General features: G+C 40.6%; 1 protein-coding gene across 8 annotated transcripts in view; it reads left to right on the top strand.

Annotated features, from left to right (window-relative positions):
* Positions 1 to 14,281, top strand: part of LOC126087167 (zinc finger protein OZF-like) — a 32,848-nt gene extending 18,567 nt beyond the window's left edge. For 7 of the 8 annotated variants that reach the window (XM_049904338.1, XM_049904334.1, XM_049904337.1 and 4 more), the window contains 5 exons: positions 2,056 to 2,113; positions 2,337 to 2,432; positions 9,258 to 9,408; positions 9,698 to 9,793; positions 10,839 to 14,281. In XM_049904338.1, the coding sequence (XP_049760295.1) occupies positions 2,403 to 2,432; positions 9,258 to 9,408; positions 9,698 to 9,793; positions 10,839 to 11,923 (1,362 nt within the window). In that variant the 5' untranslated portion in view covers positions 2,056 to 2,113; positions 2,337 to 2,402 and the 3' untranslated portion in view covers positions 11,924 to 14,281. Of the gene's footprint in view, positions 1 to 2,055; positions 2,433 to 9,257; positions 9,409 to 9,697; positions 9,794 to 10,838 lie in introns of all 8 variants that reach the window. The other variant, XM_049904335.1, reaches the window with a different exon arrangement.
* Positions 14,282 to 16,127: the final 1,846 nt, after the last annotated feature.

Consider the following 16,127-nt stretch of genomic DNA (forward strand, 5'->3'; position numbering starts at 1 on the left):
TATTTTTGTTTGTTGACCTTGTACCCTGCAACTTTGCTAAATTACTCTTTTAGCTCTAGAAAGTTTTGCGTTCTTTTCTTATTGCTGGATCATATTCTATTTTACAGATATACCACATTTTATTTATCCGTTCATCAGTTGATGAATACTTCATTTCTTTCCACCTTCTGGCTATTGTGAATAATACTGCTATGAACATTGGTGTAGAAGTATCTGTTTGAGTACCTCCTTTTAATTCTTTTGGTTATATACCTAAGAGTGGAATGGCAATTTTCTTTTAAACACCCTCAGAATTATTTTATGGAGTTACTGTAATTCCATAGAGTTTAGTGTCTCCGCAGAATTCTTGGATCAGACTCAGCAATCAAGGTAGCCGAGGCCATCTTGCAGACTCCAAAGTATCTCTCTTCCAATGAAGGAACATACTTAAGGTCAAACCTTGAGCTTGTCCAAGGAGAAAGAATAATTGCGGGGTCCAGTTGATGCTTCCACTTATGGTAAACTTGCTCTTGAAGCCCCATGTTCCTGTTCCCTGGGAAAAGATGACCCTAATGAGGGACAGAGGAGCAGGGCTTTAGAAAAGTCATCAAAACTTGTCCCATATTTTGTGAGTGGCAGAGCTAGACCAGGACCACTTCCTGGGCAGACATGAGCATAGTTCAGCCAGGACAATTCTTAATAAAAGTTACTTTTGACACACTGCAACTCCAAGAGGACAGACAGACAAAACTGAGACAGCAGGATCCATGGAGAGGATCCATGGAGAGAATTGAGGGCCCCATTTGTAGAGAACCTGCAGTTGCATTAGCTCAGCTCCGTTTAGTGAACTCCCCTACAAGGCTCCCCCGCCTTTTTTTTTCCTGTGAACTTGTTCAACTCCAGAGGCAGGACTGGTGATAGAGGCTTTGTCTTTGAAGATTAGTAGGCTACAGACATTTTAAAAATAAGTTTGAAAAATGATCATATTTGAAAGCCTCATATGTTATAGAGAAGCTTAGAAAATTCATATAAATACAAAAAAGAAAAAAATTTTTTTTAATTTATTGTGCTTTAAGTGAAAGTTTACAAATCAAGTCAGTCTCTCAGACAAAAACTTATGCACACCTTACTATGTATTGCTAGCTGCTCTCCCGCTAAAGAGACAGCACACTCCATCTCTAAACCCTGTATTCCACATGTCCACTCAGCCAGTTCCTGACCCCCTCTTCCTTCTCATCTCCCCTCCAAACAGGAGCTGCCCACATAGTCTCATGTGTCTACTTTAGCCAAGACGCTCACTCCATACCAGTATCATTTTCTGTCTTATAGTCCAGTCCAATCCCTGTTTGAAGAGTTGGCCTTGGGAATGGTTCCAGTCTTGGGCTAAGAGAGGGTCCGGGGACCATGACCTCTGGGGTCCCTCTAGTCTCAGACCATTAAGTCTGGTCTCAAAAAAGAACATTTTAAAAATGATTATTGTCCTACCACCCAAAATTAACTACTACTAGCATTTGTCTTATGCCTTCTCAGAGATTGCTCTGTATGCGTGTGTGTGTGTGTTGTGTTGGATCACATCATTTTCAGCCACCTTGTTCAACTACCAATGTGCTATGAGTACATACTTTCTGTAATTTTATTTTTATTAGCTTTATAAAGTTTCCTCCACCCTCCATTTGGATGCATTATATTTCTTTAACTAGTCCTCTGTAGTTGGATATTTAGTTATTTATGGTTGTTTTCAGAGTTTTACCAAATTGTAATCAATATCTTGACAGCTGAGTCTTTGCCCAAACTCATGACTGTTTCTTCGAAATAAATTTCTATCAATTACATTTCGGGGTAAAACATCACACATTGATTACTGGGCCAACAATATACACATTCATTAAGTTAAAAAAATCCAAGTTCAAACCTCATAGGATAGAGTCCCATTACCTTTCTAAGGTGAGGGCTTTGCTCTGATTACATGGCTACTGCAGGTGTCCTTCCTCCAGGTGTGCTTGGGGTGCTCTAACAGCTGATGCTGGGCCATGAGCCCAGCTTGGACTCTCACATCCTCTCCTGTCCCCTCCCCAGTCTCTGCCTTCACAGGTGTCTTCCTGTCCCAGAACAGCAGGGAACGACCATGTACCAGGTGAGTGGGGCATTTCTTCCTACCATGCTTTGTTTTGGAAACCCTGGCGGTACAGTGGTTAAGAGCTACAGCTGGTAACCAAAAGGTGGGCAGTTCGAATCCACCAGGCGCTCCTTGGAAACCCTATGGGGCAGTTGTACTCTGTCCTATAGGGTCGCTATGAGTCGGAATCAACTTGACAGCAATAGGTTTGATTTTAACGGGTTTGTGCTTTGTTTTACAGAGGACATCAGGATGCTTATAAGAATGTATCAAAACAAACAGTTAGAAATCAGGATCAGAGAACAGAATGGAAGATCCAGTCTTGGGAAGGGTCGGGGTGAGTATATTATAGAGGCTGCTTCAGTCATTAGCTGCTCTGTAGATAAGAATAAGTTGCCTGAGGCCTTATATCTATTAAGTGGTAGAGTTGGATTCTGAATCCAGACAGACTATAGAATGGACTATCATGGTAAATAAAATATATTGAAGTTGTCAAGGATTTAGTTTTACGTGGATTCACGGTCAACACCCGCGGAAGCAGTAGTCAAAAAATCAAAATGACGTGGTCTCGCGGAATATCTAGCTCAATTGGCGTAATATAGTTTATAAAGAAAATGTTCTACATTTTACTTTGGTGAATAGTGTCTGGGGTCTTAAAAACTTGTGAGTGACCATGTAAATGCTCCACTGGTCTCACCCCTTCAGGAGCAAGGAGGAATGAAGAAAACTAAAGATAAAACAACGGAAAGATCAGTCCAAAGGACTAACACACCACATCTACCATAGCCTCCACCACCACGGACTACTCTGACGGATCACAATAGAGGGTCCTGGACAGAGCTGGAGAAAAATGTAGAACACAATTCTAACTCACAAAAAAAGACCAGACTTACTGGACTGACAGACTGGAGAAATCCCAAGAGTATGGCCCCTGGACACCCTTTTAGCTCAGTAGTGAAGTCAGCCCTGAGGTTTACCCTTCAGCCAAAGATTAGACAGGCCCATGAAACAAAACGAGACTAAGGGGCACAACAGCCCAGGGGCATGGACTGGAAGGCAGGAGGCGACAGGAAAGCTGGTAATAGGGAACCCAAGGTTGAGAAGGGAGAGTGTTGACACGTGGGGTAGTTAACCAATGTCGTGAAACAATATGTGTACTAACTGTTTAATGAGAACCTAGTTTGTTCTGTAAACCTTCATCTAAAGTACAATATAAATAAATAAATAAAAACCTAAAAAAAATAAAATTGAACGACTTATTACATTGGACAAATATGCTGCAAAAGACTTCTTTAAAGTGTTAAAAAGCAAACATGTCACCTTGAGGCCTCAGGTACTCCTGACCCAAGCCATGATGTTTTCAATTGCCTGATGATGCACACGGAAGCTGGACAATGCATAAGAAAGACCAAAGAAGAATGGATGCATTTGAATTATGGTGTTGGCAAAGAATATTGAATATACCATGGACTGCCAGAACGAACAAATCTAACCTGTCTTGGAAGAAGTACAGCCAGAGTGCTCCTTAGAAGAGAGGATGGCGAGACTGTATCTCACGTACCTTGGACATGTTATGAGGAGTGACCAGTCCCTGGAGAAGGACATCATGCTTAGTAAAGTACAGGGTCAGCGAAAAAGAGGAGAACCCTCAAGGAGATGAATTGACACAGTGGCTGCAACAATGGGCTCAAACATAGCAACAGTTGTGAGGGTGACAGAGAACCGGGCAGTGTTTCGTTCTTTTGTACATAGGGTTGCTATGAGTCGGAATCGACCCCATGGCACCCAACGACAATAGAACTGGGCCTATAATGATTGATCTGAACTTTAGTTTTAGCTATCAATACCTTATCCCCAGTGCTATGGATTGAACTGTTCCCCCAAAATTTGTGTTGTTAATCCTAACCTCTATGCCTGTGGTTATAATCTCATTTGGGAATGAGTTGTCTTTGTTATATCATTGGGACAGGATTAGTGTAGGATGTGTCTTGAGTCAGTTTCTTTTGAGATGTAAAAGTGATTAAAGAAGCAAGTGAGCAGAGGAGAGACAGTAAGATAGATGACAAGACACATGGAGATCTCCAGTGAACTGAGAAGCAGAAGCTGAAGAGATGAGGACCTCCCTCCAGAGGTCCCACAGAGAGAGAGAGCCTTCCCCTGGAACCCGTGCTCTAAATTCAGACTTCTAGCCTCCTAAACTGTGAGAAAATAAATTTCTGTTTGTTGAAGCCAACCACTTGTGGTATTTCTGTTATGCAGCACTAGATAACTAAGGCACCTGGCAAAGGAACACAATAGTGTTTGTGCAGTTCAGTGTGGTAGCCATTAGCCACATGTGGCCACTGAGCATCTGAAGCGTGCCTAGTGTGACCAAGGAACTAGATTTTTAATTTAACTTACATTTCAATTTTAATTTCATCCAGCTGAATTACAGTAAAATATTTTCCCATTAAACACAACTTTAATGTTTTGAGAGGATTGCATTTCACTTTAACCATTGAAAATATACTGTCTGAAATGAGATGTGCAGAACATGTAAAATACATACCACAGTTTTAAAATGTGATGTGGAATTAAAAAATGAAAAATAAATCAGTAATTTTAAAATAATAATTACTAGTTGACATGATATTTTGAATATATTGGGTTAAATAAAATACATTATTAAAATTAATTTCACTGTTTCTTCTTAACCTTTTTTTATACTATGACTACTAGAAAATTTTAAATTGCATGTGTGGCTTGCATTACGTCTATTGAACAGCACTGGTATAGTTTGCCTGAGGTCAGTATCGATGTTAAGGAGTCACTGGCTTAAGTAGCATTTGTTTTTTATAATTTATCTTTGTTATGGTTGAGAATATACACAGCAGAACGTACACCAACTCAACAATTTCTACATGTATAATTCAGTGACGTTGATTACATTCTTCGAGTTGTGCAACCATTCTCACTCTCTTTTTCCCAGTTGTTCTTCCCCCATTGGAGCCCTGGTGGTATGGCGGTTAAGTTCTTGGCTCCTAACCAAAAGGGCGGCAGTTCAAACCCACCAGCTGTTCTGCCGAAGAAAGATGTGGCAGTCTGCTTCCATGAAGATTTAGAGCCTTGGAAACCCTATGGGACAGCTCTGGTCTGTCCTACAGGGTTGCCAGGAGTTGGAATCAACTTGATGGCAGTGGGTTTGGGTTTGGTTTGGTTTCCTCCCCCATTAACATAAACTTACTGTTCCCTGTGTTTTCTCTCTAATCTTTCTTGTTGCTGTTGTCAGTTTGATCCTGTATAAACATATCTTAAAAGAGCAAAATGCTCAAGGCAGATGTTCTTTACTAGTGAAACTAAACTGCTGTTTGTTTTTAAGAAGACTTCAGGGGATACTGTTGGTTTAAGGTTTAAAAATTTCAGGGCAATATTTCCAAGGCTTCATCCGTACTCCATGGTTCCAGGAAGTCTGGAGTCCATGGGAATTTTAAATTCTGTTCTACATATTCCCCCTTTTGATCAGGATTCTTCTATAGAGTCTTTGATCAAAATGTTTAGTATGGTAGCAGTTCTGTGGTCTTATGGCAGAGGAGACAATTGTACCTGGAAGCAATTAACCACACGTTCCCTTTCCTCCTCCTGTTCTTGACTGTTTTTCTTCCTCTGTTGCTCCAGGCAAATAGAGGCCAATTGTTATACCTTCGATGGCCACTTGTAAGCTTTTAAGACACTAGGCACTATGCAGCGAACTAAAAGGTAGAACATAAGCACTAAACACATTGTTAGGCTGGCTTAAGCAGTATTTGTTGTTGTTTTTAGCTTCCATGGAGTTGACTCTGAATCATGGTGACCTTATGTACAATAGAACGAGATGTTACCCAGTCATCATCACAGTCGCTAGCATGTTCAAGTTCATTGTTGTGGCTATTGTGCCAATCCATCTCACCAAGGGTCTCTCAAACCCCCACAGGTTCTCCGCTACACCAAATATAATGACCTCCTCTAGTGATTGATCCCTTCTGATGACATGTCCAAAGCAAGCGAGTCAGTGTTCTGTCATGATCCATAAGGTTTTCATTGCCTAATTCTTGGAAGTAGATCACCAGGCCCTTCTGTCATAGTCTGGAAGCTAACGTGTTTCTCCTGTTTTCCCAACAGTACCACAAGCTACCCTGTTGCCCTTGTAATACCTGGAGTTATCCTCAACTCTTCCTGTCTTTACCCAGAACTAACTGTTTTTCTAAGCCCTGTCCCTGTCCTTCTGTGTATGCCAGTTCCTTTCTCTCCAGTCTTGTTACTATCACCTTAATTTTTTAGATCATATTTTATTGTGTTTGAGGTAAAAGTTTACACAACAAATTAGGTTCCCATTTAACAATTTCTACACATCATTCAGTGATATTGATTATATGTTTCACGATGTGTCATCATTCTCATTCATTCTGTTCTGGTTGTAGCCTTTCCAGTACTCTAGTTTCCCCAACCCCTTAACCTTCTCATCTTTGCTTTAATTTTTGACCCATTTGGTCTCATATACATTTTTTTTTTCAAAGGTATTCATTACTTAGTTTATGAGCAAATTTTTTTTTAATTTTTATTGTGCTTTAAGTGAAAGTTTATAAATCAAGTCAGTCTCTCACACAAAAACTTATATACACCTTGCTACATACTCCCAATTGCTCTCCCCCAATGAGACAGCCCACTCCCTCCCTCCACTCTCTTTTCGGGTCCATTTCACCAGCTTCTAACCCCCTCTACCCTCTCATCTCCCCTCCAGGCAGGAGATGCCAACATAGTTTCAAGTGTCCACCTGTTCCAAGAAGCTCATTCCTCACCAGCATCCCTCCAACCCATTGTCCAGTCCAATCCATGTCTGAGGAGCTGGCTTTGGGAATGGTTCCTGTCCCAAAGGTCTGGGAGCCATGACCACCGGTGTCCTTCTAGTATCAGACCATTAAGTCTGGTCCTCTTATGAGAATTTGGGGTCTGCATCCCACTGCTCTCCTGCTCCCTCAAGCGTTCTCAGTTGTGTTCCCTGTCAGGGCAGCCATCAATTGTAGCCGGGCACCATCTAGTTCTTCCAGTCTCAGGCTGATGTAGTCTCTGGTTTATGTGGCCCTTTCAGCTGTCTCTTGGGCTAGTAATTACCTTGTGTCCTTGGTGTTCTTCATTCTCCTTTGATCCAGGTGGGTTGGGACTAATTGATGCATCATAGATGGCCACTTGGTAGCGTTTAAGACCCCTGGACGCCACTCTCCAAAGTGGGATGCAGACTGTTTTCTTAATAGATTTTATTATGCCAATTGACTTAGATGTCCCCTGAAACCATGGTCCCCAAACCCCCGCCCCTGATACACTGGCCTTGGAAGCATTCAGTTTATTCAGGAAACTGCTTTGCTTTTGGTTTAGTCCAGTTGTGTTGACCTCGCCTATATTGTGTCTTGTCTTTCCCTTCACCTAAAGTAGGTCTTATCTACTATCTAATAGTGAATACCCTTCTCCCACCTTCCCTTGCTCCCTGCTCTTGTAAACATCAAAGAATATTACTTTAAGGTTCAAAGAGTATCTCAAGGCCATAGTCTCAGGGAATCCTCAAGTCTCAACTGGTCTAGTAAGTCTGGACTTTTTAAGAATTTGAGTTCTGTTCCACTTTTTTTTCCTTTTCTATCAGAATCATTTTGACCATATTTTGTGTAGAAGATTGTAATTGTGCCCTAATTTTTCTGCCTTTGTCTGCCCTTCTAGTGATTCCTTCTACATCAAATTGCCTTCCTGCAATTCCTTAAATACCATGATGGAGTCCCCATTGCCTATAGGAAAAGTCTTATTTGTCATACGATCTGTGCACTCTTTCTCTTACGCATACACCTTTTGTCCCCTATATTGTTGTCTTAGTCATCTAGTGCTGCTATAACAGAAATACCACAAGTGGATGGCTTTAACAAACAAATTCTCTCAGAGTCTGGGAGGCTAGAACCCCAAATTCAGGGTGCCAGCTCCAGGGGAAGGCTCTGGGGAAAGGTCCTTGTCATCAGTCTTCCCCTGCTCTAGGAGCTTCTCAGCGCAGGGACCCCAGGTCCAAAGGACATGCTATTCTCCTGGCTCTACCTTCGTGGTGGTATGAGGTCCCCTGTCTCTCTTCTTGCTTCGTTCTTTTATATCTCAAAAGAGATCAATTTAAGATATAACCTAATCTTGTAGATTGAGTCCTGCCTCATTAACACAACTGCCTCTAATCCTGCCTCGTTAACATCACAGAGGTAGGATTTACAATCCATGGGAAAATCACATCAGATGACAAAATGGTGGACAGTCACACAATACTGGGAATCATGGCCTTGCCAAGTTGACACACATTTTGGGGGGACACAATTCAATCTATAATGGTTGTCATTCTCGACTATTTGCAGCTCTCAAAATTACCAGCCTTTTCTATGACTTTTTGCCTTGACTCTTGCCATGCCTCTTAATAGGAATATCCTTCAAACATCAGAACCAGCTAACCAGTTGCCACTGAGTTGATTCCGACTCACGGCAACCTCATGTGTATCAGAGTAGAACTGTGCTGCATAGGGTTTTTAGTGGCTGATTTTTTGGACGTAGATTGCGAGGCCTTTCTTCCAAGATGCCTCTAGTTGGACTCCAACCTCCAACCTTTTCATTGGCAGCCAAGCACATTAGCCATTTGCCGCACTCAGGGACTCCAGAACACACTATTTCTCTTTTATAACTCTGCTCAGACGTGACCTATGAAGCTTAACGTGGCATCAGTAGGCTGAATTGACTACTGCCTTCTTTGGGCCCATCCTGTACTTAAATACACTTCTGTCATAGCCTTCAGTGACATCTTATTACACAGTTGCATTTGTATGTTCATCTCATTCCACCAGATTGTTAGCACCTTTAGGACAGGAGCAGTGTCACATCCAGCTTTCCATCCCAGTCACCAAGCCGAATGCCAGGTCTTCAATAAATACTTGCTCACTGCAGGAATGAATGGAGATCATTCCAGAAGGAGGTCTTTTGTAATGATCTTTTTATTTTTCTCCCACAAAGCGTAATACAAAATTAGGGGCGTGTTAAACCTTCTATATGATTCCACATGGGGAAACCTGACCTGTGGAGGTGGTAATGACAATTTCCTCTACATCTTTACCACAATACTTGTTGTCTACCATTCTAGATTAATCAGGAATGTGCTGTTCCAGCGTCAGTGTCCTTCAGGGACGTGGCTGTGGGCTTCACCCTGGAGGAGTGGCAGCAGTTGGACCCTGCACAGAGGACCCTCTACAGTGATGTGATGCTGGAAAACTACAGCCACCTGGTCACTGTGGGTGAGGGCAGCTTTCCTGTGTCCCTCAGACTACTTCTGAGTGCCTTTCTTTACTCAATTATGTACAACCGTGAAACCCTTTTAAGTACTAGCAGTGTCTGGTCCTTGAGTTTCAGTGGTCTGAGAGTCTTAGTCTCACCTGGGTGGTTTGTTTGTAAATTTACCTCCCAAGTAATGAAATATCTTCTCTTTGGCCAAGATGTAAATCACCGTGCAACCTGAACCTTCTGCTTCTGTATATGGAAGCCCATGTGGCTCAGCACAAATCCTGTAACTATTTTTATGAACAGAGTGTCAAGTCACCAAACCAGCTGTCATCTCCAGGTTGGAGCAGGGGGAAGAACCATGGATGGAAGTGGAAGAGATCCTTGGGTGGAGCCTTCCAGGTGAGACAGAACCAGCCTGCAGTGAGTCAGTGAAAATAAGGTTCCAGGTGATCACGAAATAGAACCTTGGGAGTTTTTTTGTTTCAAGAAATTGTTGGATTTTTGCAAACCGCCGCGGACATTGTATGCCCGATGTCCAAATTTGGCCCACTGTTGACATACCTGAGTTATTCTTGCCACCTCCACGCATCACACATTACCACATGTTGTTTTCTTTTCTCTGGCTTTTGGAGAAAGATATATCCCTTTTATTCTACCCTGCTGTCTTCATCTAAGACCTTGCTAGCTCAGCTTTTTCTGGAATCTTCCATCTTATGCTTTCCATATGGTTATAAAATAGGCTTACTCTTGCTTTCAGGGATTCATAAATTTGCCATATTTAAAAAAACTGTTATTTTGTGCCACTCCATGTTCCTTTTAACCTGTTGCCATCATGTTGAGTCCAACTCATAGCAACCCTGTAAGACAGAGTAGAGCTGCCTCATAGGGTTTTCAAGGAGCAGCTGGTGGATTCGAACTGCCAACCTTTTAGTTAGCAGTCGAGCTCTTAACCACTGTGCCACCAGGGCTTTTAGCGATCTTTTATTTTCTTTCTTTTATGTCATATTGGTAGATTGAAATCAGCCATGATGCAGGTATTTTCACCATGGAAATTGGCAAATGCTACAAATCAGGGTTCCTGACACTACCAACCCAAACTGGCGCATCAGCACAATGCCCTCAAACTTGAATCTGCCTCCAGTTTCTCTCTTGCTCACTTTAACTTGTATCTGTTTTCACCTTCTCCCCAGTTTACTTTGTAAAATTTGTTCATAGCAAAGTTACTTATAGTCATTGTTAATATTTATTCCAATTTCCAGAATCTCATGTTTTCTTTTCAAAAGCTAAGTGTCTAGCAAATGTTTGTAGTAGGCTTATTATTGTTAAGGTTGGGCCATTATGTTTGAAACTAAAAAGTTAACCCTCTCTTCAAACATTTCTGAGGTATTTTAATTCTATGATATGGTTCTGGGAGGATTAACAAGCTTGTGTTTTCTTTTTTTAGAAGTTCAGCAAGTTGATGACCAAGTTAATAGACAACAGGAACACCAAGGCAAACTTTTGAAGCAAGTTGCATTCTTAGACAAGAAAATATTGACCAAAGAGACGCACCATGAAAGTAATGCACTTAGAAGAATATTCTGTCTGAAGGCAAATCTTGTTCCTTCAAGACAACAAGCCCGTGAATGTAACTCATATGGAAAGGGTTTGGAATGTAATGTAGACTTACTTAGTCCAAACAGGTATCTTGCAAGAAAGAAATTTGAGTATGATAGACATGGGAACTTATTTCTCTTTTCTAAGCTAGAAAATGCACATTCCAGAATGCATCCTTGTGAATGTAATCAATGTAGAAAAGCTTCAAGCCAAGTTCTTAATATAGACCAGGTAACTGAGAGTGGTAAGAAACTCCATGAATGTACCAAATGTGGGAAAGCCTTTTCCCACAGATCAGAACTCATTGTACATCATAGGGGTCATAGAGATGGGAAATCCTTCACATGGCGTGAACATGGGAATGGCTTAAGGGAGAAGTTTTGCCTCAATAAACCTCAGAGAAATCACACAGGAGAGAAACTCAGTGGAAACAATTGTGGTAAAACATTCTCCTGGAAGACAAGCCTGTCTGTACCTGAGACAATTCATGCTGGGGAGAAACCTTATAAGTGTTCTGAATGTGAGAAAACCTTCTCCCACAACTCACGTCTCATAGAACATCATAGATCTCATACAGGAGAGAAACCTTATGGATGCAGAGAATGTGGGAAATCTTTCTCCCGGAAGTCATGCCTCATTATACATTATAGAATCCACACAAGAGAGAAGCCCTTTTCATGCAGTGAATGTGGGAAAGCCTTCTTCCAGAAGTCACACCTCATTCTACATCAGAGGACTCATACAGGAGAGAAGCCCTACGAGTGCAGTGAGTGTGGGAAATTTTTCTCCCAGAACTCATGCCTTATTATACACCAGAGAACTCATATGGGCAAGAGACCCTATGAATGCTCTGACTGTGGGAAAACTTTCTCCCAGAAGGCAAATCTCATTAGACACCATAGAATTCACACTAGGGATAAACTCTATGGATGAAGTGAGAGGGAAAATCTGTCAAGAGGTCACAATACAGCTAGAAATGAAAAATTATGGATATTCTGGATGTGTAAGAGCTTTCAGCAGGAAATCTGATGCCACCGTATGCAGAGATTAATACCTAGATGAAATTCTACCAATTTAGTTTTTTTTTAGTGAACTAGGAAAAATACATTCTCTTAAAACTTGGTGTATAATTTCTTAGGGCTGCTGTAACAAAATACCAGAAAAACAGAAATGCATAGTCTTACAATTTTGGAGGCTACGAGTCCAAATTCATGGTGTCAACAGGACCATGCTGTCTCTGTCTACTCTAAGGAAAAATTCTTCCTTGTCTCCCAGCTCCTGGTAGCCCCAAGTGTTTCTTGAGGTTCCTTGACTTGTAGATGCATCTTCGCATAGCTGTCTTCCCCCGTGTGTCTCTGTGTACGTTCTCCTCTTTCATAAGGACAGCACTCAAGTTGGATTAAGACCCCCTTACTCTGGTGTGACCTCACGTTAACTGGTATCTTCAAAGACCCTGCTTCTGAACACAGTCACGTGCACAGGTACTAGGGGTTAGCTTTTCAATGTATATGTTTGAGGGACACAGTTCAATCCACAACAGAAGGATAATGACGCTCTAGAGTGATGTTATTCTTACAGATTATATTTAATTGTAAAGGGTATCTATATTCACTGTGGATAGTAAGCTTTTTAATATGTGACTAAATTAAATCATTAAGACAATAGATCTAATAAGCATCAGAAAAATTCCAGAGACATATAAGAGTTATGTTCCTGAGTATGCTGCATAAAAACAATTTTTTATCTTTGGAACTGTATTAACTGAACATAATTGTGAATTTGTAGACACACCATAATATATGGAATGACATTTACTAAGATCTCCTACAGTAAATTATATACCCTTTTGTCTTTGAAATGCTCATTATAACTGGAACAATATTAATTATTAAACAAGAAGTCCAAATATAGTGCCACATTCCATTTCTCGCTTTTATCACATCCTCTGATATCTCTCAATCAGCTAGCTTCTAAGTTTTGTTTACATTTATATTAAGTACGTAAGGTTAAGACTTCCTGTTATGAAAATATGGTAGACTAATGTGAAAACTTGTCCACTATAAACAACTACAGATAATGGACAATAGAAGACTAATATTCTTTTAAATGTATAATGCATCTTACAAGAGAATAAGAGAAGTGTTCAGGTGCCAACTATGTAGAGGGAATGGAAAACCAGAGATAAAGTTTGTGACTTGACGCTGTAGCTGCCCTCCAAGTTTGGTTTTGTTTACCCAGAAGCTCGGGCATTAAGGACTACAGGAGGACAACAAACAGAGCGTTGGGCCCACACAAGGCAGGGAACTGACATAGAAATAACTAGTGAATTCATGTCTTAGTCATCTAATGCAACTATAAGAGGAATACCACGAGTGGTTGACTTTAACAAAGAGAAATTTATTTTCTCACAGTCTAGTAGGCTAGAAGTCCAAATTCAGGGTGTCAACTCCAGGCAAAGGCTCGCTCTGTCTCTCTGTTGGCTCTGGAAGAAAGTCTTCATCAGTCTTCATCTGGACTGGTAGCTTCTCCACACAGGAATCCCAGGTCCACAGGATGTGCTCTGCTTCTAGCAGCCTCTTTTTTGGTGGTAAGAGGTAACCCCTCTCTGCTCACTTCCCTTTCCTTTTATCTCTTGTAAGATAAAAGGTGGTGTGAGCCACACCGCAGGAAAACTCCTTTTATATGGGATCAGGGATGTGGCCTTAGTAAGGGTGTTACAATCCTACCCTAGTCCTCTTTAACATAAAATTACAATCACAAATTGGAGGACAGCCACACAATACTGGAAATCATGGTCTTATCAAGTTGACACATCTTTTTGGGGTATACGATTCAATCCATGACAATTCATAATTTTCAAAATTCTGCACATTTAGGGAAAAGGTGAACTAGAAAAAAATCTCCTTTGCACAGGAAGTTTTTTCTCACTGAGCTGTGGGTAGAGAAAGAGTTCACTCTGATGATTCCTAAGCACTGACCTGCATCTCACATGATTTTGAATTTACCCTATTCATGTGTTCCTGGTCTTTGAAACAATTTACAGGAGCAAATACAAAATATTTTTGGACTGAGACACTGTTAACCCATATTTCTCAGGATTCTGACATACAAATCCAGGATGAGTTCATAATCCAAAATTACAGAATACGTGAGGAAACAAACCACAATTAAAGTCAACAGATATTTCAGCAAAATAAGACCCCCAAGTACATTAGGTAATAGAAAAATCTGAAAATATATAAAATACATATCTTTAAAATTATTAAAGACAAAGAATTGAAACCATGTGAAAGGAAGATAAAAAGATAAGTGGTTTGTTTGGAAAATAGAATGTCTAGAAATGAAAAATATAGTCATTAAAATTTAAAACTCACTTAGCATTAAAGCATGCAATGAACATGTCAAACAGTACATTATACTCAGCTGAAGAGAAACTGGCAAATAAGGAGATAAAAAACAAATAACCCAAACCCGTTGTTGAGTCAATTCTGACTCATAGCAACCCTATAGGACGGAGTAGAACTGTTTCCATAGGGTTTCCAAGGAGCGGCTGGTGGATTCGAACTGCCAGCCTTTTTGGTTAATAGCTGAGCTCTTTACCACTGTCCTACCTGGGCTCCAAACAAGAAGATAGAGCTAAGCAAATTACAAAGAATTCAGTATATAGAGAGAAATGCAAAATATAAAAGAATGGGTGAGAAATATATAGATTAAAATGAGTAGAGCAAACAGTTTTAATACGAGTGCCAAAAACTCAAAATAGAGAAAATTGAAGAAAAGCAAATACTCAAAGATACAACGGCTCAGATTTCACAAAGACCTGAGTTATCGCATTTACTAGTTGCTGTCAAGTCAATTTTGACTCATGGTTACCCTGTGTGTGTCAGAGTAGAACTGTACTCCATAGTGTTTTCAGTAGCTGTGATCTTTCAGAAGTAGATCTCCAGGCCTTTCTTCTGAGGCACCTCTGTGTGGATTCAAACTGCTAACCTTTTGGTTAGTAGCCAAGCACTTGACCATTTGCACCATTCAGGAACTTAACAGGTTTAGGCAGCATGCTATATGCCTAGCTGGATAAATAAACGGATTTACACCTAGGTACGTATCAGAATTCTAAAGACAAAGATCTTAAAAACAACAGAGAAAAGACAGATATCCTACACAGAAATAAACCGAAGCCAACTTTTCACCAACACAATAGAAGTCAGAAGTCTTTGGAATATGATTGTCAAAGTGATGGAATAAATATAATAGGTCGATCTAGAATAACTTTATTAGGGATAAACAGGATCACTTCATAGGGATTATAAAACCAGTTTACTAAAGAGATGTAAAAATTCAAAAGTTGTATGTACCCAAACACATGGCCTGAAAAAACAAAAGGCAAAATTTGAAAGATTAGAATTGACAGACAAATCCGCAGTCATAGCAAGCTATTCTTAACACACTTCCCAGTAATTGATGGATAAAGCAGAAAAGAATAACTTTGAACAATACAATTAACAAACTTGGTTAAACAGGGAATGCACATTCTTTTTTTTAATTGTGCTTTAGGTTAAGGTTTACAGCTCAAGTTAGTTTCTCATACAAAATTTTATACACATATTCTTATGTGACCGTATTTGTTATCCTTATAATGTGACCACACGTTCCTCCTTTCCTCCCTGGATTTCCCATGTCCTTTCAATCAGCTTCTATCCGCTTCTGCCTTCTCATCTCACCTACTGACGGTAGCTGCCCATTTAGTCTCAAGTATCTACTTGAACTAAGAAGCACACTCTTCACGAGTATCATTTCATGTCTTACAGTCCAGCCTATTCTTTATCTGAAGGATTGGCTTCAGGAATGGTTTTAGTTCTGGGTTAACAGAGAGTCCGGGGGCCATGTCTTCTTGGTTTCCTCCAGTCTCAGTCAGACCATTAAGTCTGGTCTTTTTACTAGAATTTGAGTTCTGCACCCCACTTTTCTCCTGCTCCATCAGGGACTCTCTGTTGTGTTCCCTGTCAGGGCAGTCATTGGTGGTAGCTGGGCACCATCTAGTTCTTCTGGTCTCAGGCTGATAGAGTCTCTGGTTTATGTACCCCCTTTTGTCTCTTGGGCTAATATTTTCCTTGCGTCTTTGGTGTTCATTTTCCTT

Source organism: Elephas maximus, chromosome 12, assembly GCF_024166365.1.
Source record: "Elephas maximus indicus isolate mEleMax1 chromosome 12, mEleMax1 primary haplotype, whole genome shotgun sequence".
Classification (NCBI taxonomy): Eukaryota; Metazoa; Chordata; class Mammalia; order Proboscidea; family Elephantidae; genus Elephas; species Elephas maximus.